General features: G+C 40.0%; 2 protein-coding genes and 1 long non-coding RNA gene across 3 annotated transcripts in view; all 3 read right to left on the bottom strand.

Annotated features, from left to right (window-relative positions):
* The window catches only part of LOC143372286 (uncharacterized), a 158,467-nt gene that overhangs the window by 15,817 nt on the left and 116,702 nt on the right, over positions 1 to 25,948 (bottom strand). The gene's annotated exons all lie outside the window — the stretch shown is intronic.
* LOC143372260 (uncharacterized) lies at positions 8,941 to 10,396 on the bottom strand. The gene is made up of 2 exons (XM_076818314.1): positions 10,116 to 10,396; positions 8,941 to 9,916 (listed from the first exon to the last, which is right to left on the bottom strand). The coding sequence occupies exon 2, from the start codon at positions 9,616 to 9,618 to the stop codon at positions 9,058 to 9,060; it is 561 nt and encodes a 186-aa protein (XP_076674429.1). The 5' UTR covers positions 9,619 to 9,916; positions 10,116 to 10,396; the 3' UTR covers positions 8,941 to 9,057.
* On the bottom strand, positions 11,483 to 15,820 carry LOC143372384 (uncharacterized). The gene is made up of 2 exons (XM_076818534.1): positions 15,483 to 15,820; positions 11,483 to 11,855 (listed from the first exon to the last, which is right to left on the bottom strand). Exons 1-2 carry the CDS (start codon positions 15,675 to 15,677, stop codon positions 11,535 to 11,537), a joined length of 516 nt encoding a protein of 171 aa, XP_076674649.1. The 5' UTR covers positions 15,678 to 15,820; the 3' UTR covers positions 11,483 to 11,534.

Below are 25,948 nucleotides of genomic sequence, written 5' to 3'. Positions count from 1 at the left end.
TCTTGGCCATTTTAATTGTTTATGGCCGGTTTCGTTATGGACGGAACGCACATTGCAATACAAATCGTCAAATCTCTGTAACTCCGTTACTTTGAAGAATCCCAGTTAAATTTTAAGGGAGTATTTTCAATCGCAAGCGCGAAAAATAGTGTATTTTTAGTCATTTTTTTGTGGAAAAGTGTAAGTTCAATTAAAACAGTCTTTTGGTGTTTAGTTATGAGGGTTTCAGTTTATTGTTCAATATTTTTTTAGCATTAAAAAAAAGGTTCCCTATAAAGATATATGTATACACGTACCTACTCTGTGAAGACGTCCTTCGTTCGTGGAACTAATATCAGGGTAACGAGTTGATCTGTAATCAATATCACTATTGTTTAATAGTGTTATGTTCAGCGTTGGTACTAGAATCAACTGCAAAAATGAAATATTTTTTCTTTTATTAACCGAACTATCCAGAAGTTTTATACGAGTTTTGATTCCATCTTTCGACGACTGCCATTTTGAAAATTTTCAACGAATAATGCCGATTCCAGTACCAACACTGAACATAACGCTATTAAACAATATAATGTCAAGATATTGATTACAGATCAACTCGTTATCCTGATATTAATTCCACCAACGAAGGACGTTGTCACAAAGTACGTATGCTATACCATTATAGGGAACATTTATTTTATATCTAAAAAAAACATTGAATAATACCCTGAACACCCCATCACATCATAGCAAAAAACTGTTTTGATAGGACTTATACTTTTCCATAAAATAATTCCTAAAACAAATACTGCTTTTCGCGCTTGCGAATGAGAAATAATATGAAAACAGCTATAGTGTTATATAAAGAGAGAGACGATTTTTCTGATCACGCAAAACTCAAGACCTATTGAAACGATATTTCTCAAAATTTTAACACGTTATTCCAAGTTACTCTAAGGCGGATATAGACTATGTAGCATGTCTCAAAAACGCGTTATTAACATGGAACGAAGAGGCGCCTGGTATGTGTTCCGCTGGAGGGAAAATAAATCTCCCAAATTTGGAGAGAATCTTAACTTTTCCGAAATATTAAGAAATTAATTTTTTTTCTCAAAACACTTAATTTTCTTAAAAGATAATTCTAATAAACATGAATCAATCACGCTAATATCTCGGGCGAAGCCGAGACGGGGGACGCTAGTAATAAATAAATATCGACTGTTTTAATAGTGCACATAGTAGGAATGCCCCCCAATGCGTTTATCACCATGGAAGTAAGGTTTCCCTCGAGTTCAAAGTTGCGTAGAATTAATATAAAACAGCAAATATAGTAAATCAAGGTAAGCTGACATCTTGGCTGTCACGTATCACCTGCAATATTTTTTAATCCTCGTTACCCTTTTGTGTGGAATTATCTCAATGAACTGCAGCAGATTATTCGAAAGTATAATAAATATTGGTATTCTTGATTGTGTGCAGAAAAAAATTTTAAAGAAGTATTATTTGGAATGCTTGTTAAGGGATGGTGAAACAGTTGACCAATCTCTTAAATGAAGTTATCTCGATCGTCTTTCCGATACAGCGAATGCGTGGTGGAGGCTCAGAATTACATTTCCCAATACCAGCCACGCCAATAGCAGTTGCAGAACCGCGAATCGCTGCGAAATTCGCGCTAATGCCATTCGCTACCCTCCTCTGGTGCCCTCCAGTTCTAACCAACTAACAGTTACAGCGTATCCATTTTATCATTGGTCATTTCCTCCGCGCAATCTGCTCTTGACAGTGACCCCGAGAATCCACTGAAATATTCCCCGCTTTCGACGCGCGCCAATGCTATTAAACAGAGAATTTCAGGTACAAATAAATAAAGTGCCGCGTACTTATGTACAAGTCCAGTGTAAATATTCGGCCGATTAATTATTGTCGATGCTTTCGCCGTTGCCGATTATAGCTGAAACAGGAACATTTTATTGCTGCCGTTGAATAATTGCTAGAGGTCACTTTTTGTATATTGTTTGCTTTAAAAAGGAGATTCAAATACTGTGAAATATTTGTTATTATCCTCTTTGTCAGTATTTTAAAACGTCGTGAAGCGTAAAACTTTCAGTCGATTTGATAATTGGAATTTTCCATACTGCGTTTCCTTTTATTGTTATATTATATTATCGCGTTCGTGGAAGGAAAGCTAAGTTGTAAAATGTAACGAGCTTCGGCAAGCACTTTGAGAATTAAATTCAGAGGCATTCTTGTTAACTGATCTTCCAAAAAAAGTTGAATCATCGCGTAGAAAATGGAAAACAATTTATTCAGCACCAGTATCCCTTTTATCAAGTGGCTATATCACTGAAAAGGAGGATGAAATAAAATAAATTAAGTGCCGAAAGGGACACACGAAACACATACGAAATTTTTTAGAATCTAGTATTTTGTACGAGCAAGCCTGATATCGGTGAAAATATGAAATTATAAAATAGTAACGGTGCCAAAATCTGGAGTTCTGATACACTGTACCATGAAGAGATAAAAGTATTACACTTTGCCCATTCCTTTGCCGTATACCCCTTGTCCTCGAGGGAATAGACATTTTTATTCATTCTAAGAAAAAATGAAAACCTCACCCCCGAGAATTCCACGTCTCTGAAGAACTGATGATAAATACTACCATTACTCTCCTGAAATACTCGATGCAAGATATTCTCTCCGGCCCTTTTAGCGTGCAAAGAGAAACAGAAACATTTGCAGGGACGTTCATCGCTTTATCTCCACCGCGAATCGAAATTCTGGTTGCTGAGAGAACCATATAACTTGTTATTAAAAGATATCGCTGGTGAAATTTGGATTTTCCAAATCTCGCTTAAAATACATCTGGTGCATGTGTTTGATAAATGAGAGTATTATAAAAGTATATGTGCAATTACAAATGGCATTTAATTTGAACAATATCAATTTTTCCAAGTCGAACCTGGACATTGTTTAAATAATTATTATTCTAGAACGATGGATTGCACAATGCCTGTAAATATTTCGCAAGCAAATGACACAAAACTTAATTTCTGACGCAGTATTTCCTTATTTTATTCCGACTGTGAAGTAGTATTTACAGATATTTCTATTAAATACTCCCCAAATAGAAGTTCGAATGAAAAAGGAAGTTTTGAAATAATTTTTTTATATTACGAAGCCATATTTCCAAAAGTCTGTTACGTTTTTACGTTTTCGTCGAAGTTTTTCACAAGCTTTTGGAATTCTATCACGTCTTGTTTTCGAATAATAGGGAATTCGATTGCTACCCGTTTGATATTTGAACACAGTGTTTGGAAACGCCATTTAGTCCTGGCACTGCAATTGCTTTCGTACTGAAACGAACTAAATACACTGTACTTCGTACTGTTGATAGTGGACGATGATGAAAATCAAACAATTAAAAAAAGTCATTTAAAAAAATCTCGCAATACCTACATTTTTTTCTCAATTACCTCGAATTCAAATACGATTTCGAATTCTTTTTTTCACTTTGAGCCACTGAAAAAAATATACCTGAATGATAAGAATTATTCTTTAATTTTCGTGGAGAAATAGGTACTCTACAAATAAAAGTGAAGTTTTATCACAATTGTATTTTAGTAATCTTTCCTTTCTTCAAACATTCACAAGCCAATCATTCGAAAACTTTTCAACTTAGTGTAAAATATTGATTTCTAAAGTACACGAAATATTGTTGTGTGTAATTTATAACAGTAGGTACAGCAGAAATTGCTAAAAAATATACATGTTTGACTATACCTTGATTTTAGCATTGTTACGTAAACTGAATATTTTTAATTCAGTGAAGAGTTATTTATTTTCGCAATTCTTCTATATGTATTTTCAGCGCTCGCGTCATAATTCATCAGGGAGGTAATAAATCGTACGATTTGGATATTATGAAAATGCAAGTACTGTGAATACCGGAAAAAAGAGGTATGCACTTACGTATTTTAATCTGACCTTATTGGAAAAACGTTTCTTGCATATCAAGTAGCCAGCAAGTTCCTCGAAGTAAAATGGGATGATCGTAAAACTGAATTAACCCCAGGGCACCGATTTTCACTTTAACGCAGTTTACGATGTCATTGTAAACTACAGCGTTGCAAGGAAAATATGATGGGAAATATAGTATTTATGTGTTATCGAACGAAATTTTATTGAAGACGCTGCTTTGAAGAAAAAGCACAGCGATAGCACTTTTTCAAGCATTTTATGGGTTACCTTTCTTAAAGTTTCACCAAGCCTTATACAGGGTGTAACATAAATTGAGTAAATAATACTTGAATAGTGAACTTAGAACGAAAGATAAATCTAGTCAGAATCCATTTTTCGATTACCTTACTATATTTTTATTTGATGTTTACAACACGTCCTGTAAGTATCTTTCTTCTATTCACACAAACGTCACATGTTTTCTTATGCTGTAAAAAATCTCTGATTGCACTTAACTTAGTTTTTCACTTGCCAAAATAATTCGGTACCATGTTACATAATTATTAAAAATTATAACATTAGTCGAGTATACTTTCTGATTACATTTATTCATTTCAAAATGCATATTATAATATTGTTTACATTCCTAAGAGAACAACCTAGTTATTATCGGTATTAAAACCAAGAGTCACTTTTAACTCCTTTTTATTTTTATCTAAATTTTTCAACCTCAGTTGCTTATGCATTTTTAATTATTTGTCTAACAAGGGAAAGCCCCGAAGCCGAAAATTCAAAAAATTCTGAAACTTTGTGAATATGTAGGGGATTTCCTCCTGATTGCAACGCAATTTTTGTTTGCTGCCCAAATTCACTCGAAGGGGGTGAAATTAACACCTGAAAATTCGTAAATTTTCTGATTTTGTGTTATAACTTTACGTGTATATATAATGACGCTGTCATTTGACTGAACCGTGGCGTCGATTGGTTTGACGTCACGGGGTCCTCACGCGCATGCGTGGCGCGTTCCCCCTCCATTACGCGCAGGATTTTTCTGGCAAGCCCAGTAATCCCATTAAAATCTCTACTACCACGATCTCATTAACACATGTATATGCCTTCCAAGTCACGACGCCTCTCGCGGCGGCCAGGGGAACTAAACAGAAATCGGCACACAAAATCGCTGGGGTAAAAGGTCGGAACACCTGTCTATTACACTGTGGTCATGACGTTCGCTGTAATACAGTATCACGACAGCTAATGTCATGACTTCAGTGTCACGTCAAAACGCACCTTAAAGCGGAACGGTTGTCTCTGCACTTCATGCGCAGTATGCGTGAATCGGAACGCACCCAATATCAATATTGCAGGTAGTTCAGGTGCCAACTGGCTTCTCGAATTAACATTTAAACGGCTTCCAATCGTTCCTAGCCCGTCCCTCATACTTGGACCGTGTTTTTACGGATTATATGTCGACACGAGAGCTACGTTAATCCCTCGAATTATTGGAAATGAAAGTGAGCAGTGTCAGAGGAAATAAGCAAATCACTTTAACTAACAAAATTCAAAAATAATTTCACCAGCGTGTGCCTTAAATGATACAGTACAAAAATTATTTAATTCACCTTTCAATTCCTATTTCAAACAAATTGTGTCAATCTCTTATACAGTTCTCTGCAATGTATGATTTTTTATATTCAGAGATTTCTCCCACTCGTTTAACTAACTGTTCAGTTAATCAAGCGAATATGTTTGTGGAAACCACTAATTAGTACAGTAGACTTTTACAAACTTTACACGAAACTATAGGGCAGTTACTTCAAAGTTAGAATATAATCTGTGTAAAATGATTTTTTATTAATATTCCTAGTATACAAACTAAGTAGTTGCAGGTACTGGTAATTATTATCTCCAAAACTGAGCTTTTCCTGGAAAAAAAGTTATTCTACAATTTCCACTTATTTCTGCACAAGGATTCAGTTCACACGCATTCGTAGCAGATTTACTACGTAATAATCTATGTTAATGCCTTGGTGCACGTGTGCCAGGTGAATTGTCAAAATGGATTTTCTCTAAAACATATTTTTAATAAAACATATATCTTAAAAAAAAATTATATTACATTTCCCATTTATTCTTTAATTTTGCAGAATCTCTACCCCTTCGATTACACGATACCTAATTACGATATATTACAAAGCATCCTTTATCTCAATTTAGCTTACAATTAAGCTGAACAGTAATGAAACTGAGCCTCGCCTTTACGTCACTTTATAAATTCTCTTCCATATGACGTAACAAGCAAGTTATTATTATTAAAAATACCACGTCACGACATTCAACAGCCTGCTTTACAGGAGCATCCACGAAATATGTACCCACCTCCTCGACGCGGTCAGAGCTCAGTTCACACTGAAGAATATGCAAACGCAAGCGCGGCATGTAATGGACCGATCGAAAGGGGCAGAGGGGTTCGAAATTTTCTCTATCGCCTTGCCAAATCCCGTAAATTTCGGAAGCTATTAAGTTTATCGGCCCTGGTAAGAAGCCCCCTAAGTTTTATAAATGGCGCGCGACCGCTGCCTTCGGTGCAATCCAGAGAAAAAGCTCGTCCCTCATTTCACTTAATTCTACCACCGCCTGCCAAAAAGGGACAAGCGAAACGACTGCAGGCTTGCTGGTACATGGGCGATCGATATATCGTAATAGAAAACGATTCATCCGACTCATCGTCGTCCCTATCTATCTAGCATCGCTGACCACTTTATTCGCTTCCTCAGGGTTTGATATCCTTCGGACAATGCGGTCGTTTAAGTGGCCAGTATTCTTGGCTAGCGATTACAGAGATTGTTGATGTTCGACAGGGTACGGAATATTTTGACGCTATCAGTGGCGTAGATTTTTTAAAAATGACCCTGCAAGTCAGTCGGGCCTTTCCCAGTGATCACTACTGCAGGGAAAGTTTTGGCCAGCCTGCCCCGCGCTTTCAACACACGCTGACGTTAATAAAAATTCAAACTTCTATATAGTCCATTGAACCTTCATAAAAGTTTAAGAATTGAAGAATTTGGTGCCTTTTTCGTATAACTGGTGAGCTATAAAAAAGATACCGGAATGCAATTTGCGCTGACAAATGGGGAAAATTAGCCCCTTCTAATTTTCTAATTTTAATGGATAAAGTAACATACTTTACATTTACTTAATTTTTCTTTTTTCAATTTTGTAACCATAATTGTTGGGAACAGCTTTTGCAAACTGTTTATTTCATACTTTATTTAATGCCCTTTTTAAAATTCATGGTGTTTATAAAGAATAGGCTAGTGGTTTCTGTATAATTACATTCATGAATTGAGAAATTAAATTTTTATTTAACTGTATATTAGTTCTGCAGCCTCAGAATCTAATTTCTTTCTTGTGGTTCTATCTTTAATGCACTGCATGCATAGATCGGACGTAAGGGGTAACTAATGGAATATGCCTCTGTTTGTAGCGGTCTTTGAATTTTTACAATGCACATATTTCTGTAAGGAAAATAAAGAACAGTAAGCGCTGAGACTGAAATTGGTGGTATTTTATATATATTTCGTAAAGATTGAGACGAGGCTCCCAAACGTCGGCTCGTCTGGAAAACTGTAACAGGAAAAAATGACGGGCCCAGTTAGTTTTTCTACACATTTCGGGCCCTTGAAATAATTTACGATCGGCGAAGGCGTCGCTGTCCGGGGTTGTCACCGTTGCAGCGTAAACAGACCCGCGGTGTATCCACTGGCCTTGCCCGCTCAGCGCCGAATTATCTTACACTCGCTTATCTTATCCTGATAACGTGCTTGTCCTCAAGCATCGCGTTGTTTCTATAACAAAAGAGCCAACAATATATATCTGAGCACAAGTTGCATACAACGAAATCAAATTCGTTCCGGAACCCTGACATTGGCTTATGTCCTTGTAGCTTATATATATATATATATACATAGATAACAAATTACTCCATATGGCAACTGATTGCAAAATATACAACAACTCTATTTATAGCCAAACTCCGTCAATTACTGCTGATATTTCTACAGCCTTTCCAAGAAACCACTGCAATCCACGGCTTCAGTCTCTTAAGGGGTTACGCCACCCCGAAAGTTTTGAAAACACGATTTTTTTTCTATGCATTTTCTTATCACGTGAAGTTTTAAGAATAATTTAAGTCATTGTAGACGCAAAAATTCCCCAAAACAGCCGAGTTATAGGCTTCCAACGAGGCGCGGATGTCGATATTCCGCAGCAGGTAGCGACCATTCTACTTTTCCCCTTTTGCGTTTTTCTCGAAACTACATTTTCAAAGGTGATACATCAAATATCTCCGAATCTATTTGTCCGATTGAGTTCAAACTTGGCACGCATATTCTTAATGGTATTATCTACGATGTAGCCTATCAGTTTTTCCATCCTATACCCCATTCGTATATAATTAATGGTTTAAATTCGTTTTTTCATGCGAAAAACGTATAATTTTTTTCACTTTGCTCTCATTTGTGTAATAAATTTTTTTCTCTCAAATCCCTATGCTACATCGTAGGTATTTTATTAAGGAACACGAAAATCATCGGGTTTTCGATTTCAGGCGAACATGTTCGTTATAATTTGTTAGGTCAGTCACGCGTGTAACGGCGGACGAGCTTCGCGGGAGAACAAATAACTCGGTCATTTTTTAATATTTTTCTACAGTATTTATACAATATATGCACTAATACACGCTCTACCCATCAAAACAAAATAAATAATTTTCAACCTCATAGTATCAGTAAAAAAAAATTCGTCTAGTTTAGTGCTGTTTCCAGCGCCTCAGGGTGGCGCAACCCCTTAACCGCTTGACCTGATCATCCTGCAGCTGCGAGACCACCACCCAATCGGCTTCCGCGAAAGGGTAACCGCGCCGGTACCCACGAGACATTTCACCATGCTCTTATTTATAACAGCAGTCCATATGAACATGTTATTTTGATCCCGACTCACCTGTGTCGCATTAATCATCGCGGTTTGCACCAGGGCAAGATTTGTCCAAGTGCCCTCGACCCTGACTCGATCCGCAGGCAGCCCGAATTTGGAAACATCTGCTCGCCACGTATCCTGCTAGCCCGCAGTTGGGACACGTGATGTCCAAACGTTGAGGCGTTTCTTTGGCCTTGGTGGCCTCCAACTCCGGTTGTCCATGTTGTTCAGACGTGCTTCCTTGAGAGCGCAACGCAGATCGCGAACGCAGAAATGAAATGTTTCCTGATCTATCCACGGTGACCTGCAATTCCCCCGACGGGGATTCATGCCTGACACGCCCAGAGTGTTCCCGGCGGCGTAAGTGACCGGACGAATGACTCCCTGACCGATGGCGATGTCGTGAACGTCTGGTCGAGCGCCCCCGTGAGCCGCCGTGGGGTCTTCGATGGTGCGAGCAGCCCCGTGAGCCGCCGCGGGCTCTTCGATGGTGCGAGCAGCCCCGTGAGCCGCCGCGGGCTCTTCGATGGTGCGAGCAGCCCCGCGAACGATGCCGCGAGCGGCCTCGCGAATGATGTCGCGAACGTCTGTTCGAGCACCCCCGCAAGCCATCCCGGGCTCTCCGATGGTGCGAGCAGCCCCGCGAACGATCTCGCGAACATCTGGCCGAGCGCTTCCGCGACCCGTGGCGCGATCTTCCATGGTGCGAGGAGCTTCGCGAACGATCTCGCGAATGTCTGGTCAAGCGCTTCCGCGAGGCGTCGCGCGCTCGTCGATGGTGCGAGTGGCCTCGCGAACGGTGTCGTGAGTGGTCCCGTGAATGATCCCGCGAATGATCCCGCGAACGTCTGGTCGAGCGCTTCCGCGAGCCGTCGCGCACTCGTTGATGGTGCGAGCGGTCCCGCGAACGGTCCCGCGAAAGGTCCCGCGAAGACTCTCGAGAACATTCCCGCGATCCATCTCGCGAACCACCCATATCTCTCTGCTCACTGGCTGTCGCCTTTACGTGTGGTTAAAAAAAGTATCAGACTTGGACGTATTTGACGGTAACGCCGGCAGAATCGCGTTGCAAAACGTTTAAAAATTGTGTGACGGCCTTATCTACGCATCGCGCGTATTACTTCTGATTTGCAAGAAAAATAGCTAAAAGATAGTGAAAGTTGAGACTGAAATTGGTGATAATTTTGTATATTTCGTACAGATTGAGTCGAGGCTTCCAAACGTCTGCTCGTTTCGAAAACTAACAGGGCTGCCCGTCCGCCGAAGTCACGGGCCCAGTTGGTTCGTCCGCACCCCTCGGTTCCTTGAAACAATTTACGCCCGGCGAAGACGTCCCAGGGTTGTCACCGTAGCCGTTGCACCCTAAACAGGCCCACGATGCTGCATCGACCAGCCTTCTCCGCTCAGCACCTAATTATCTTGCACTTCTTATTTGTGAGACTTTTCGAAAAGCACCAACTAATTGTCGTAAATCGATGTAGGTTTCATCGTCAATTGGCTCGGCGTGTCGCGGCTGCTCCTTTATATACTGCTGGTTGCAGCAAACTGTGTGCAACTCATCCACCTACAATCTCGGAAACCACGCACGCGCCAGCAAATGATAATGGCAACACCGGTACAAATATTCTCCCGCAATAACGGTGTATTTGTGTTGATAACGCGGTGACGCACCACAATACATCGCATGGCGTAATTGGCGGGCACAAGTCGTATTAGAGTGTGTATTTTTGGCGAAATTGAACCTTTCCCTACCACTTAGTCGCGGGTCAGCTTTTTATAGCAGTAGAAATATAAATATAAATATCAATTTATATAAATATCAATTTTCGTAAGAATTTTTTATTAATATCTTGGAAATTAATAAATTTCCGGAGCTAAAATTTTATGTTTGGGGTCCACCCTGCCCTCACCACCACCCCCCTCAAATTTCCTGCTGCTCGGCCACTGGTGCCTTTCTGGACAATATCAAAATATAATATAAACACTTTCATAATTTGTGTACATTGGGTTTGTATACTTGTAAAATATTCTGAGCTACATTTATACGTCAGAAGATCGATTTTTATGTTCATAAATTATTATAGACTGCCCACTTCATAATTTCAAGACAGAGGAGAGACAAAGATTTAATTGTTCGTTTACAGTCTATTGAAGAACATTCGTTTCACTCCATTCTTATTTCAATATTATGAGAAAAAACTGCGATACCATTATTTCTGTTACAATCAAACAGCAGTAGCACACTTAATTTGACACAAGTAACAATATGTTTTCAGAGCAACGGACGAACTTACAAAAGTTTCCATGGTTTAATATCTGTCAGAAACTTTTAAGCCTCTTAGGCTTTAAATAGAAAATACAACTAGCATTAACATATTCAAAGAAATTTGAACTAAATCTCGAATTAGTTTCATGGAATTTAAGAACAATTTTTTCACTCACAAGTCGAATAATTAAAATTTTTAATCATATTTTGCTTTAATAGTACATAGCCCTCGAAATACGTTTTCAGCAATGCAATATCACGATCACATTTTGTTCAAGAATATTCTACTACGGATGACAATTTCATGTGACAAACTTCCCTCGACTCTTCGTCGAACCTTTCGATTGAACACTCACAAGTCAGCATTGTTACAAACAGTGTCTGCTAAACTAATACTAGGGGTGATCAAAGGTGGGCGAGGTTTGATGAGTCGTTTGGTCTTTCGCGAACATCCACCCAACCTGGTCGACCTTTTCTGAGTGCCCAGTGGCGCAATTTTACGGGCAGAAATTGTGCTCGATTTTGTGGAATGCGTATGGGGTAGTGGTAACGTCGCAAATCTCACGGCGATCCGATTTGCACGGTCTAGCTCGTCGCTTGTGGGGAGGAAATAATGGCCCCTGTATCTTCTCAGTATCCCATATTCTACACCTCTTTTCAAGGCTGCTTTTACCTGCAATTACCAATTATTCACAGTTAAAATAGCTATGGCGAATAGCTCTTTCACCACCTACTCAGTGCATCATGGTACGTAGAAGAATCTAAGCTTAAGGGAACTATGTATAAGTTATTGACAAGTTGATGAGTTGTGAAGGTAGAGTCATCTAGCTCTAGGTATATTCTCCCATACCAGTGGCACACTCAGGAGTCAGGCTTTAATCTTGGGGGAGGCCGAGAAAATAGTTTTAATGCAAATTCAATAAAATTCAGTAGGTGATTATAAAAATTTATTTAACCCCTCAGCGTGGCATGACGAGCAGGACTCGTCAAGGGACGTGAAGCGGAGGCGCAGCGAGTGGGGCAGCGAAGGCCAGTTCGAGCCATTTGGGAGCCCGGGGTCCATGATGTTTACCATAGCCGCGCGGAAGGGGAGCTTGAAATACCTGTACGATAGGTTTGAAGACTGGGATTCTTGGGCCCCCTCGTAATCGCTGCCTTTAGAGGGCTAGTTATTTCAGTCTAGGGGTGCGAGCCTGCACCGCACGCCACTACTTGCACTCTTACAGTTTCCCCTATCCGTGGCGCGCCCACGTTATCATTGGCTTTCGATCTCCCCTTCCGCGCGGCTATGGCAAACATCATGGACCCCGGGCTCCCAAATGGCTCGAACTGGCCTTCGCTAGAATAGGGCTTGGGACCAAGGTCTATTCGACACCCGAATTAGAGGCGTGCTGTGCTCTTCTGATATACATTCTGTAGGCCTTGCGAAGGAGCTATTGCCGTGAAGAGGGTCTCTTCAAGAAAGTTGCCGTTTGGGAGGGATGCAAGTCCGATTGGTTAGATTATGAGGTGTGACAATACTTCTTCAGGTCTGCTCTGCAGTAACGCCTTAACAGCAGGGGTTAAGGTTTCGACCAATGCAATTCATCCCACAGCTAGGTACTCTTCTGGGCAGAAAGCCTCCTCGCTGAAGGGTTAAAGAATAAAATCCAGTTTTCTTTTCTTTTTACAAAGCTCCTTCTCTGGGGGCTGTCGAGGACCCTTGCCCCTTCTGGGTACGCCACTGTTCCATATTATGATACTAACATTTAATCATATGATACTAATATTAAGATTAACAATTAATCTTAATATATAAAGCAGAAAGTGTTTGTCCGGTTGTCTGTCGCCTAAAAACTTTCGAACGGTAAACTCTGGGGCCACGAAACGTATCCCAGCTCATTATACTTAGTTAATCCAGATGAATCTGACTATTTTCACAAAAAAATAAATAAATAAATAAAAATAGTTTTTTTTTATAAAATCAGAATTTAAATTTCGGGCAAAGCCGAGTAGTAAAGCTAGTATCCAAAAATATTAAATTCTAATTTTATACGGGTAAATGATTCCTTTGCAAGAGTATGTTTAAGAAAGTTTTGTTATTAAAGTTCTTTTATTAGAAAATTCCCGATAATACCTGTAAATCAGGTACAAAAAAGAGAAAAGCGTCTGACTGTACTAATTAAGTACACCATGGATGAGAATGAAATTAAGATCTCTAAAGTCACACGACAGATAATCCCTCCCAGTTTGGACTTTCTTTAAATCGGTTTTTATTCAAGCTTGCAGCGTAAGGTTAATCTTTTATGGTGCAGAAATTGAGTTGCGCTTCCTGGACTTTGAGGTTACGTAACAGTGGACGCGCCTTAGTCAGAACGGCGAGCGGATTGCGCAATATTGCGCGACGCCGCACGAATTTACGCGACGTCATCGCAGAACATCGCACGAACATATACAAATGTAGATCTTTTATTTTTCGAAACTACGTGACTGTTGCGCAGACATTTAGGCTGGGTGCACACGAGCGGATTTTTGACGGACGTCACGACAATACATGGCAGTATATTAGACTTACGCTAGTGTGCGGTGTATACGCACGTCCGTCAGTTGTGACGGACGTCGGAAAAGACGCACGTGGGCCCCCAGCCTTAATCAGTACATACAGTGACTCGCATTAATATTCGGACACTTTTTAAAATCGCATAGCTTTTTTAGAATTGGTCCAAACGACTTGAGTTTTTTTGTGAAGCTAGAAGGATTAGTTTGCTAGATGACGTATTTCGTCGTTTTGAAAAAAAATATATTTGGTTGGAATAGCGAAAAAAATAGTAAAGGTCGAAAATCGCTGATTTCGGGAATTTTCGCGATTCTCGACCTTATTCTGCGATCTTTAAACGATTGTAGCTCGGAGCAACGTTAACCGATTTTCATGAAATTTTAGGCACGTATACAACTTACTGCAATCTACAAACGGTTTTTTTAAATTTTCATTACAAGCTCACAAAAAAAAGTTTAAAAATCGACCTTTACTATTCTTTTCGCTATTCCAACCAAATACATTTTTTTTCAAAACGACGAAACGCGTCAGTTAGCAAACTAATCCTTCTAGCTTCTCAAAAAAACTCAAGTTGTTTGAACCAATTCTAAAAAAGTTAAGCGATTTTAAAAAGTGTCCGAATATTAACGCGAGTTACTGTATATGCATACGACGAGAGTCGAAGTGAATATCATCGATGAATATTGCTTAGACAATCCTTTATTAAGAATTGTATCAATGAGTTGCAGGCAGGGGCATGTGAACAGTATTTCTGCTTCGCGAAAAAAGAATGGTGAACACCAAACAATATTCAAATATTTATTAAACTAAACGAGCATTTTTTTTAATATTTTAGAATGTGCCCAGAGACATTCTATTATATAATGTACATGGTATAGAAAGATACATTCGCGAAGAGTCAAATTTTCTCCGACACACTGCGTCAGAGGAATGACTCGGCAGATGAGTCATGAGGTGTACATATTGTAGGTGTGTGCGTTGTGTGTACTCTTGGTGTTGTCGACAGAGCACTGTAGTTTTATTTGTGTTATTAGTTTCCTGTCATTTTTTTTTTCAGATGGAGCAATCAGAAGGCCAATTAATTAATGATAATCACTGTCCTGTTTCCCGCATTTCAATAGATGTAGTTTTTCAAGTTTGTTATTTCCAACGACAAGGTATTCCGTGAAATCTGGTCACGTAGTTATCAATGTAATCGCGAAAAACGCAAGCCGTCGCTGGCATATCAGATCCATTTATTTCTGATTGCGGGAAGTCCCGCGACAATCTATGTAGGTACAGCAGTACAACTACAATATCTAATCTCACACTATATATAGATCTCACGTAGCTGTCAAATAAATATTTTGAATGATAAAAAATAGTAAATAATAAAGACAGAAATAATAAACAATAGTATTATTGTATTATTTCGTTTTTATTTCATTTCTCATTTAATTCTTTCATGTGTTTCAGCAATACTTATTTTATACTTATATATATATATATATATATATATATATATATAAGTATAAAATATATATATATATAAATAAAAAACGCGGGGGTTATCCGCCTGTGTGTACGCTGACCCTGTATATATATATATAAGATCGCGGACGATCATGATTTTCTGCTACGCGAGGGTTATCCGCCCCGTAGCTCATTTTTCAAATAATCCCAATTCAAGCGCGAGCTTACGACTTTAAATTTCGTCACTAGCACGTGTCGAGATTGCTTTTAAAGCGCTCTCAATACCGCCATAATTATCTTGGAGCCACTCACTTGTCGCTTAACGCGTCCCTGAGCCATATTGGATGCATAACTTATGTAACCTATGATCTTGCTGGACGGTAATCCTTTGGTCTCACGAAGATCCTGTATAGCAGACACGATCAGCGCAGCAATTTTCATCGGCTTTACTTTACGAATCTTTCTCCTCGATATTCTCTGCGCGGGCTTTCTCCTCTTCCGCGACATTCTATCGACGAATTGTCACCGAAGGGACGTTTCTGCGCCGGATGGAACTCGAACTTGGAATTTCGCGGAATCGTCAGCAAGGATTTCCAAAATATTACGGAACACGGGAAATTTATCCGTTAACAGTTACCAGAAAAATTGTTTCAGCAATCCTTCGTTTGTTCTCGCCAACAAATTGAAGCTGCCTTCGTTAAAATGGGAAGCGAAGTTCCGTAACATCGCGGAAATTTCGTGTCGATATTCGACGAACCTGAATCGCTGTTTATATCCCCCTAAAAACATGACCACCGTGAAAGACAAACTGTTATTTTCCTGTGAGCTGACAGAATTTTAATGGCGATGGCAGCGTTTGACGCGCAAAGAAAATACCAACCTCGTTAATAACATACAGTAAAAATTCCAAACTTCCAGCTGAAATATATTTCGAGAAATGTGTGATAATATTAAGCTTCTAATTAAAACCTTCTAATTAAAAATTCCTGAAAAATACCACGAAATTCGAATTTAGCTCCGGTTTATAATTTCAAAATATTCCTTCTCATATATTATACAAAATTTAATCGCCCTGTCGCTTTAACTCCTTGGATAGAAACATTATAAGAAATACACACACTTAGCAATACTTTGCAAATGCATTGATACCTACAAATGCCTCAACAGTCGTCTAAATAGTTAGAGTACCCGGCTTGTGAATAAATCTTTATTCGAATACCTAACCCTCGAATAAAAATGTCGACTAAAATGAAGTTATTCGAGAATAACAGATAAATTTTTATTCGAATAAAGTCCAACTCTTTTGCGTAGGTAACAAAGCTCGCATATCTATATTGCACTTTCTCCGCACTTCATGTGCTCTTGGGCTTTATCGACGTACTTTGATATCCCCCTCCACCCCATCGGGGTGGCCCCTTTTTCCTTCTGCTGCTCGATCAGTCAACTTTACGATAGCCATATTACTTTCTTCCCAGAAAAAAAAGGAAAGAAAGGGTCTTGAATAATACAATGCGCCCCGCAGATGCACTCCGTGCTGGTATCAGTTTCAAGGAAGCGTAATCGCCCTTTTAGTGCTCCCCTGTGCTTCGATAAGAGTGGCGCGCGGTTATGTGCAAATTAGTTCCCGTCAGAGATAGCTGGTCTACCGTTGATACGCGAGAACGTCATTACGATGATCGAGTGCGCCCGCTCCTATCGAGCGGGGATATGAAATGGCGGGGGGTAGTTTATTCAACCCTCGCGTGTGTCATTATAATTTGCCCAGCTTGAAATTGATACGTGAGCCCCCTACCGGCGCGCGAAATTATTTAGTAAAATAGGGGAGCGGCTCGAGGAACGAGCGACTTAACAAGGTCGATTCCCATGGAAAGGCGTCTTTCGTTCGTTAACCAGATGTCGAATTAACCGCGAGCAACTTAGGAATGCACGTGTCGCACACGTGATACAGGAACTTTTAAAGCGTCCATCGGTAAGAAGCGAGCAGAGTCAAAAACGCGTCGCTAAAGTTTCTTCTCGACGCCGATAAGCGGGGTAAAATAAATCCTCCCCGCTCCCACAAAAATATCAGAGTTCCGTAGCTTTCGCGGAACTTTTCCCGGCTCTCCCAATTTAGGAACTGCTGATTTAGGATAATCACCGGGCGAACTTAGTTCCACCACGGTTATCTTATCGGAGTTAGTTAAAAAACGGAGGCTTTTCAATGCGAGGAGAGGGGCAGTGTTCAGAACGCGCGGATATCGATCGACGGCAAGTGACTAGCTTTTTTCGCAACGCTCTTTTTCTCGCCTGGATCGCGCCAGCACCGGAAGCGATAGTAAATTGATCTCCCGTAGAAAACAAAAAAGCGCGCGATACGCTGAGTCTTTGTCTTTCGCAACTGATAAGATTCAAGGCGATTCTAAGTGGCTTGAGTTGAACTCCAAAGCTCGGAAGATCTGAAAACGTTTTGCCGAAGTCTTCGAGGTTTGAGATAGTATTTGTTAATACCCGTGGTTGATCATTCAGATCGTTCGGGTGTTGTTAGATTTCGCACGTGACGTGCCGACTATAAAGTTTCACTCGAAGGACCATCCCTTTTGATGGATAAGGGGAAATAATTGTGTACGAGTCTAACTTTCGTGAACGTGTTGCGACTTAAATTCAAAGCTAGTTTCTATCTGCCCGCGAGGCGCACAGACTTTTCCGAAGGAAACTACAAAGCCCAATCATTGGCTGTTAACGACAACCGGGGTGAGAAAATCACGGTTGCTATTGGTCGCTTGAAAACAGTGGGTGAAGCAACACCAAAGAGGAGATATAATAAGAGGCGTCACTCGACAAGGACAGACATAAACTAGGGAAATCACTAGACAACCAATTTAAATGCCCATTCGGCAATGATTGGTAAACCACGGTAATCTTCGGCGATTGTCAGCAAATTGCGGTAAGGTACATTTAGTCGATTTGAATATCCCGCTCGAATAGACAACCAATTTAAATGCCAAGGTCAAGTGAGGACTTCAAAGGTTCCGCCCGGAGTGACGGCTCTTATTATAAATTTCCTCTTTGGCAACACCGTGGTGGGAAAACGTCGCCGGCGTGGCGGCCGTAGACATATATAGACAGAGCGTAAGCTGAGGGGGTGTAAGATTCGCGGTAAGGGGAGCGATACAGGCAAATCGGGTAACGCAGTGGTTTTGCGTGCCGAATGCTTCCGAAGCTAACCCGACGTGCCTGTATCTGACCTCTGCCTCTTCCCCTCCAAGCCTAGCGTTCCCCTCGCCGATAGTCCCAGCTTCTGCGCCGGCTATATACAGTGAGTAAAAAAAGTATTTGGACGGTTTTTAAAATCGCATAACTTTTTTAGAATTGGTCCAAACGACATGAGTTTTTTTTTAGAAGCTAGAAGGATTAGTTTGCTAAATGACGTGGTTCGCCGTTTTGAAAAAAATGAATAGAAAATCGGAATAGAAAAAAAAATTGTAATGGTCGTTTTTTTAATTTTTTTTTGTGAGCATCAAAATCGGCTAACGTTGCTGTGAGCGTTTATAGCTCAGAGCAACGTTAACCGATTTTGATGCAATTTTAGGTACGTATGTAACTTACTTCAATCTACAAACGGGTTTTTTGAATTTTCATTACAGGCTCACAAAAAAAAGTTAAAACAAACGACCTTTACAATTTTTTTTTGCTATTCCGACCAAATGCATTTTTTTCAAAACGACCAAATACGTCATTTAGCAAACTAATCCTTCTAGCTTCTAAAAAAAAAACTCATGTCGTTTGGACCAATTCTAAAAAAGTTATGCGATTTTAAAAACCGTCCAAATACTTTTTTTACTCACTGTATGTCTATGGCGGCGGCTCGACTTTCCCCAAACGTGCATCTGGCAATACTCTTGGTCAAGTCCCATCTAAACAGTTGACGAAAATTTGGGCCTAACCCTGAGATGAAATCATCTGCAACGCAGACGACCAGACTAGACCTCAAGTACTGCCTGCCGTAATAAATTTTACAGCCCTGTCCCTGTTACAGGGTGTCCCGGAAAGGGGTGACCAAGCGACGCGTCGACAGTTCTGAAGTTTCTGAGTTTCGAAGGTTTCACGCGTAGGTATTATAAAATATTCTACGTAAAAGTAGCAGTGGACTAAACAAAGTTGTAAATAATATCTTCCTTATATGTTTACCTTTCAGCCAAACCAGTTCCAAAACAGAAGCAGTCCACTGAACATTAAAAACTCAAAAGTTTCTAGGCTATCGAAATTTCCAAAATTTCTAAAGCTTTCAAGAGTTTCAGACGTTTTTAAGTCTCATCGGTAGCCAGCGCGGTATTGCGGCGATAGAGCGTCGGGGTTCTTATCGCGTCGACGAGGGCGGACAGAGAATAAACGTGGGCGCGAGTTTTAAAAATAATCTCGAACGCTGGAATCGTAGCGCGACAGAGGCGATAAGTCCCGCCGCTAATAAACGCGGACATTGTGCAGTATAGCGGTGGAATTAACACACAACGGTTTAAGCCTGATATCTGAAACGACACGCGACTAGCCGCCATTTGCATAGAATGAAGTTAGAAATGCAAACTGTCGGCGGGAAATCTCAATTTCGCGATAGCCGCCAGCACGAGACTCGAACAAGCGTAATTGGGAACGAGTTAATAGAGAAAGCAACGCGATTTGTCGATGCGCCGTTAATCTGATTTAAGCAGGCTAACTCTGCGCGCCGTGTTTCAGTAGTTCGGCCCGTTGACTTCGTGATTTTCGTCCACTAAATGTGTAATAAATTCTGGATGCGGTTACTCCGACTTTCCACTTTACGAAGAGATTCGTCCGTCGATATACTGATTGTAAAAGAAAATCTTATAGCATCGATAGGCTTCAATCATGTCAGACAGGATGATTGAAAGTAATTGAAACATTAAGTACGATTTTATCAGAAATAGATAAGTCTTTCGAAGAAACGAGAAATAGAGAAGTTGGTTTCTAAAAAGAAACAATTATTCTTCCGATTAAGGGGTTAGCTACCGTCAGGGGGTAGACAAAGAATCGATTCTTTGGGAATTTATTTCAGAAAGTACATGCATATATTTATGCAATGGTTTTTGTATTCAGACGAGGGACACTTTAACAGGTTATTATATATTATGCTTTGGTATAAAAGTATTTACGTATTGCAAAATTACAGCTGATTTCCCGGAAGCTGCTTTTACACCGGTGACCACGATTTCTCCAAAATCGCTTCACCAATCTTTCTGAAATTTTGTAGGTTTCTTCTAGACATTCAAATCTAGTCTTTAATCGAAGCATTTGTTTTTCCAATGCATAGTTTTTATTATATGGATGAAAACACTTATTTTTAGCTAGAAATACTCATTTTCATCCATAAAATAAAAACTATGCATTGGAAAAACAAATGCTTCGATTAAAGTCTAAATTTGAATGTCTAGAAGAAACCTACAAAATTTCAGAAAGATTGGTGAAAAGGTTTTGGAGAAATCGTGGTCACCGGTGTAAAAGCAGCTTCTGGTAAATCAGTTGTAATTTTCCAATAACTCAATATTTTTCCTACTATTTTTAAGTCGTTATGAAATTTCCTATATAAATTTTTTCACATTTGGTACTTTCGCCCTAAAGCGCCCAACATGGTTTCTAGCGACGTTACTGTCTCCTCGGAGAGAGGGTTGTAGGAGTCGTCCCACCTTAGCTGAAGGCGCACCGGTGGATGGAGAACCGAAACATCTGTTTTAGGAGTGCATTTCCCCTACTGGGGAAGGCCTGCCCTAGAGGATCGCTACCATGAGCAATCCCACGGCGCGGGACTCGGCGAGTCGGCGAACCATGAGCAATCCCATAGCGCGGGACTCGGCGAGTCGGCTCGGCTCGCCCAGGCTCGGCGTCACCGAGCCACGCGCCGCGTAACTTCACCCTTAACCAATGACACTATTTGCAACTTGTATGTGGTCCATGAACGTGGACATACGTTACAGCCTGCCCTTCATCGAACCAAAAGTACGATAGCTTTTATGACAGCCCCGTGCAATCCACAAACACGACCGCGACGCGCGATAGATCGTATGACAACCTCACGCAGTTCGCAATTATTGTTACATCGACCATAAATGTGCAACTTATTGCACGATGAATGGCTACATCTGTGGGCTCTATGATACAGCGGATTCCAGCTACACGCGTGTACGATAAACGACTGCTGACAGTGAACGAGCTTTGCTTACTGCTCTTTATTCCCTTGATTGCTGTGTGGTACGAACAGTGTACAAATGAAATAAATTTCCACGCAAAGGGCGGCATTTATTAATTTAGAAATGCATACCACATCGCGCGCGTATTTTGGCGCAATTTGTAAAACGAATCCCTCCACTTCATGTTTGCAGCTAATTGGTTACATATGCACGTAGTTCATAGCCACGATACAGACTGTTACGAAATGTGCAAATTGTTTTAAAATATTTTCCGGATTTTTCATGTCGTAAGCATTTTTATACTTGATATTCAAATTGGTTATTATTCAGGAAGATAGAGATAATATTTAAAGGGCTGTTAGATATTTTACAAGGCTTGGGAATACGCAAGAATGCTACAAGAGGAGATCAGAAAGTTAAGGTGTAATATTTAAATGCATTGAATTAAGGTTTTTTTTCTGGCTGAAGACGGTAATTTGATTACCAGCCTGCGAGCACGCGCGTACACTACTGCAGTTCTCCTCACCGATTCTAACCTTAGCAACGGGACAGGCGGGTTGCTCGCAGCTAGGCGCTAAAAACGGCTCCCTGTGCACCCCTGTCGCAGAGAGTAATTAAGCAAAATTTCGTCCAGATTGGTTAAAAAAATCGGGATAAAAAGTATCCTATATGTTATTCCTGGTCCCAGACGTTGTGTAGTTGCGATGTAATTGAGTAACAAACATCCAAAAATCCATTTATTATATTAGTAGGATTTCTTTTTCTGTATTTGGTCACTGACGAATAATTTTTTTAAACTTTTATTCGCCATTTTAAGTTTTTATTTAAATAAAAATTTTGCTCATCTCTGCCCTCGGCCCAACCCGAAGGCCTCGGGGTCTGACCCACTCTTATTCCTGACGTATATTCGCCACGGAGCTCTTTCGAATTACGCTACAGATTTATTCGTGACTACCTAGCGTGCAGATCGCATGAAACAGCGGTGTAACCATCCTCAGCGGTGTTCAGTTTCGTGTAATAAACCATTTAAAAAATTAAACGTCTAGAAGCTTTCTATCACAGCCTAGTAATATAGCAAGAAATATATTACACCGATATTATTCCAAATTCCGCTTACACCAATAGATCTGTATTTTATCGTGAAAGATCCTACTTGATATGTCAATCATTTTGAGGGCTGTATCTGTAAAAATGTTATTCGAATTTATTTGAATATTCGTGGTGAGCGTGGCAAAAAGACGTAGAGCGAAATTAGAAAACGAGAGTCAAGGGGAAGATAAAACACGTAGCTGGAAAGACTTCATGAAATTTCTTCAAACATCGCTCTGACTTCAGGAGAATAATAAAATATTACAAGGTTTTAAATTGCTCTCGTTACATAAACAAAAGATAAGGGCTTGTTAAAACGAAACTGAGTAAACGTGACGATAAAGAACATTGCATGCTGCGATAAAAGGTAGGTATTATATTACATTACATGATTGATGAAACCTCTAGAGTTTAGTTACCCCAAATATCAGTCTTCCTTATCCCTTAGAATAAACGAATAAATCCATCCGCTTTCCCCTAACTGCTGTTTGCTAATTTACTGACTATGAGTATATTTCTCAAAGTTTGACTTAATTTACATTCTTTATGCAGTCCTGGAAATATTTAACACGTTATCAGTTACACCTCACTTGATATTAATATTTTAATTTCAATTTATTTATTATTGACAGCTGGACTCCACGTTCTTCTTTGCGCGAGGATGAATTGAAGTACGTAATAAAGTCAAAACTAACGTAGAAACACTAACAAAGGGAATATTCTTACGTACAGAGAATCCGAAGCTACTGGTTAAACCAGAAAAGAAATCGGACACAATTGCAACGAGTGTTTGCCACGTTACAAATACAGTTTTGCAATGAGGGATGCGAAAGGGCATCACAATTCGAAGTGTTCCTATGTACAAGGGCAGAGGTTGAACTGAACTTCAGGCTTTGAGTAATCCAACGTTTGATGAAATACCTACCGTTTCAAGTTAGTCAGGCCTTAGGTGTCGGGCGAGTGATCGCTCTTGCCAGGAAAGTTTGACTCAATCGCCCCATCAAAATTTACATTTCTATATCTTCTGCTGCAGTTTCATAATAATACTACCAATGGATAGGCGAGGGATTTCCAATAACAATGAGTCCAAGCACAGTCTAATTATGGCTATTTTCAATTATACGTAATTCGATGCACTTCTACGTATAGTGCGCATTACAATATTGTTCATTGTGATCGTGGACTCGTTTTCATCAGGAAAGCTCTGTCAATTCATTAGTAATACAGCCATGAAATAGATCTAACAGAGAACATACACATTATAATGTTCATTAGTAGATGACGTCCCAGATTTAATTGCTAGGGGTGCAAAAGATCGTCGAGGCAGTGATGCAGAAAGCGATCCTCAAGTGTAATTTCTTTCCAAAGCAAATATTCGGTGGCTATGCGGCAATACTTACTTTCAATTTTTTCAGAAAGTATTAACGCGAGAACACGCCGACGCTACTCAGAGCGTTAAGTTTTAAGTAATAAGTTCCAAAACAAGTGTTCGGAAAATATGATCGCGTAATTGTTGACTAGATATTCAGTAGTAGATACCTTGGCCAAAATAAGACGACTACCACCACTTTGACCATCGCGGATCTACGAAAACAGTATCTATAGACTACGCGGATTATTTGCTCTTCTATTTCCCCTCTTGTACCATGTCGAAACACCCTTTTCCTACCTGCTGCTAAGTGGATTTATAGGTAGCACGATAAATATTCCCAGCAGTGTGCATATCACTTGAAACAGTGTTTATTTCTGACAAATATCTCACGCCATGGTGGCGAGCAAAAGAAATCAGAGGAACAGCGGGGGAAGATTAGGGCGACGCGAATTAATAGTCTTATAGTTATTGTAATCTTACGAACGTTACCCCCCACCTTCTCTGACTTGTAAACTCTGCGATTATTATTCGCGCCCTTGCATATTTAAGCTGTTAAAATGCAGACTTCCCGTTGCACAGAGCGTTCCCCGGGAAATTTATTTCAGATCAAAGCGACAAGCCTCTCGCGCCACTGGACGCCACCAACAGTTATCGGCGGTGAAACCGGCTTGTTAGTACTTTATCGTTTAATATTCTAAGTGGTCGTAGAACCAAGTGACGTTATTGCCCTCGTTAAATCTAACGGACCGAGCTAATTATGCAAGTGACTGAATTATTTGTGTCCTCTTGGTGCGTGTTGCAGAAATTGCCTGCCACGAGTGAACAAAATTGCAGCGCCATTGGATTCGTGGCTGAACAATTAGATATTTGTCCCTTTGCTAAGCGTTCGCGCTTCAAGTGCGCCTCTTAGGCGCGCAGACATTTAAACTGGCATTGCACGTCGATGTCATTATATCTTGTGGGAGTGGAGAAATTCGTAATTTGTAAAGGTAATTGAATCAGTGGATTATAATCAGTACTCTACGATTTCCCACTCCGAACACCTACAGTGGCTCGCATTAATATTCGGACACTTTTTAAAATCGCATAACTTCTTTAGAATTGGTCCAAACAACTTGAGTTTCTTTGAGAGGCTGGAAGGATTAGTTTGCTAACTGACGCGTTTCGTCGTTTTGAAAAAAAAATGTATTTGGTTGGAATAGCTAAAAGAATAGTAAATGATGAGCTGATTTCGGGGATTTTCGCGATTCTCGACCTTGTTCTGCGATCTTTAAACGTTTGTAGCTCGGAGCAATGTTAACCGATTTTCATGAAATTTTAGGCACGTATACAACTTACTTCAATCTACAAATGGGTTTTTTGAATTTTCATTACAGGCTCAAAAAAAAAGTTTAAAAATCGACATTTAATATTCTTTTAGCTATTCCAACCAAATACATTTTTTTTCAAAACGACGAGACGCGTCAGTTAGCAAACTAATGCTTTTAGCTTCTAAAAAAAACTCAAGTTGTTTGGACCAATTCTAAAAAAGTTATGCGATTTTAAAAAGTGTCCGAATGTTAATGCGAGTCACTGTATATCCAAGAAGTTGAACAAGTCTCGAGGAAAAAGTGGCTCTGATCAGTTGACCAGCGAATAAATTCCATTGGGTTAAGTTTGTCTGCAACTCCTTCTAACAAATGTGGAGTGCCGGGGTGTAATTGGTACGCTACAAGAAGTGTCTTCTAATAATTATTATTGTGTAACAATAAGGAACGAAAGTCACCACTGTGCGCTTCAGCGCAGCCATACTTTAAAGAGGGTGCAATTGCACTAGGCAGGTGCAGTAGTACATTTATGTAAAGAGTGAGGTCGTAGAAAAAGCGACTTTGTTCTTCCACTTTACTTTTCCTAACATTTCCATCTTGTTCTTTCTGTTCTCTCCTCTTCCCCCGTTCGAAAATTTTACACCATGTTCCTGCTTCCTGTATATTTGAAATGTGCAGCTAAAGAATCGAATTATAAGAGAAACATACCCAAACGTTACACATACATATTTAACTGAAAGTATCATGGTCTCCGAAACTGATACGATAATATCGCCGCAATTTGAACATGCACTCGACATATCACTTTGCTTCGCACAATAAAATTTTCAAAAT

The sequence above is a fragment of the Andrena cerasifolii genome, chromosome 8, assembly GCF_050908995.1.
Source record: "Andrena cerasifolii isolate SP2316 chromosome 8, iyAndCera1_principal, whole genome shotgun sequence".
In the NCBI taxonomy this organism is placed as follows: Eukaryota; Metazoa; Arthropoda; class Insecta; order Hymenoptera; family Andrenidae; genus Andrena; species Andrena cerasifolii.
The sequence above is the reverse complement of the archived record's forward strand: the minus strand, read 5'-3'. Positions and strand labels throughout refer to the sequence as shown.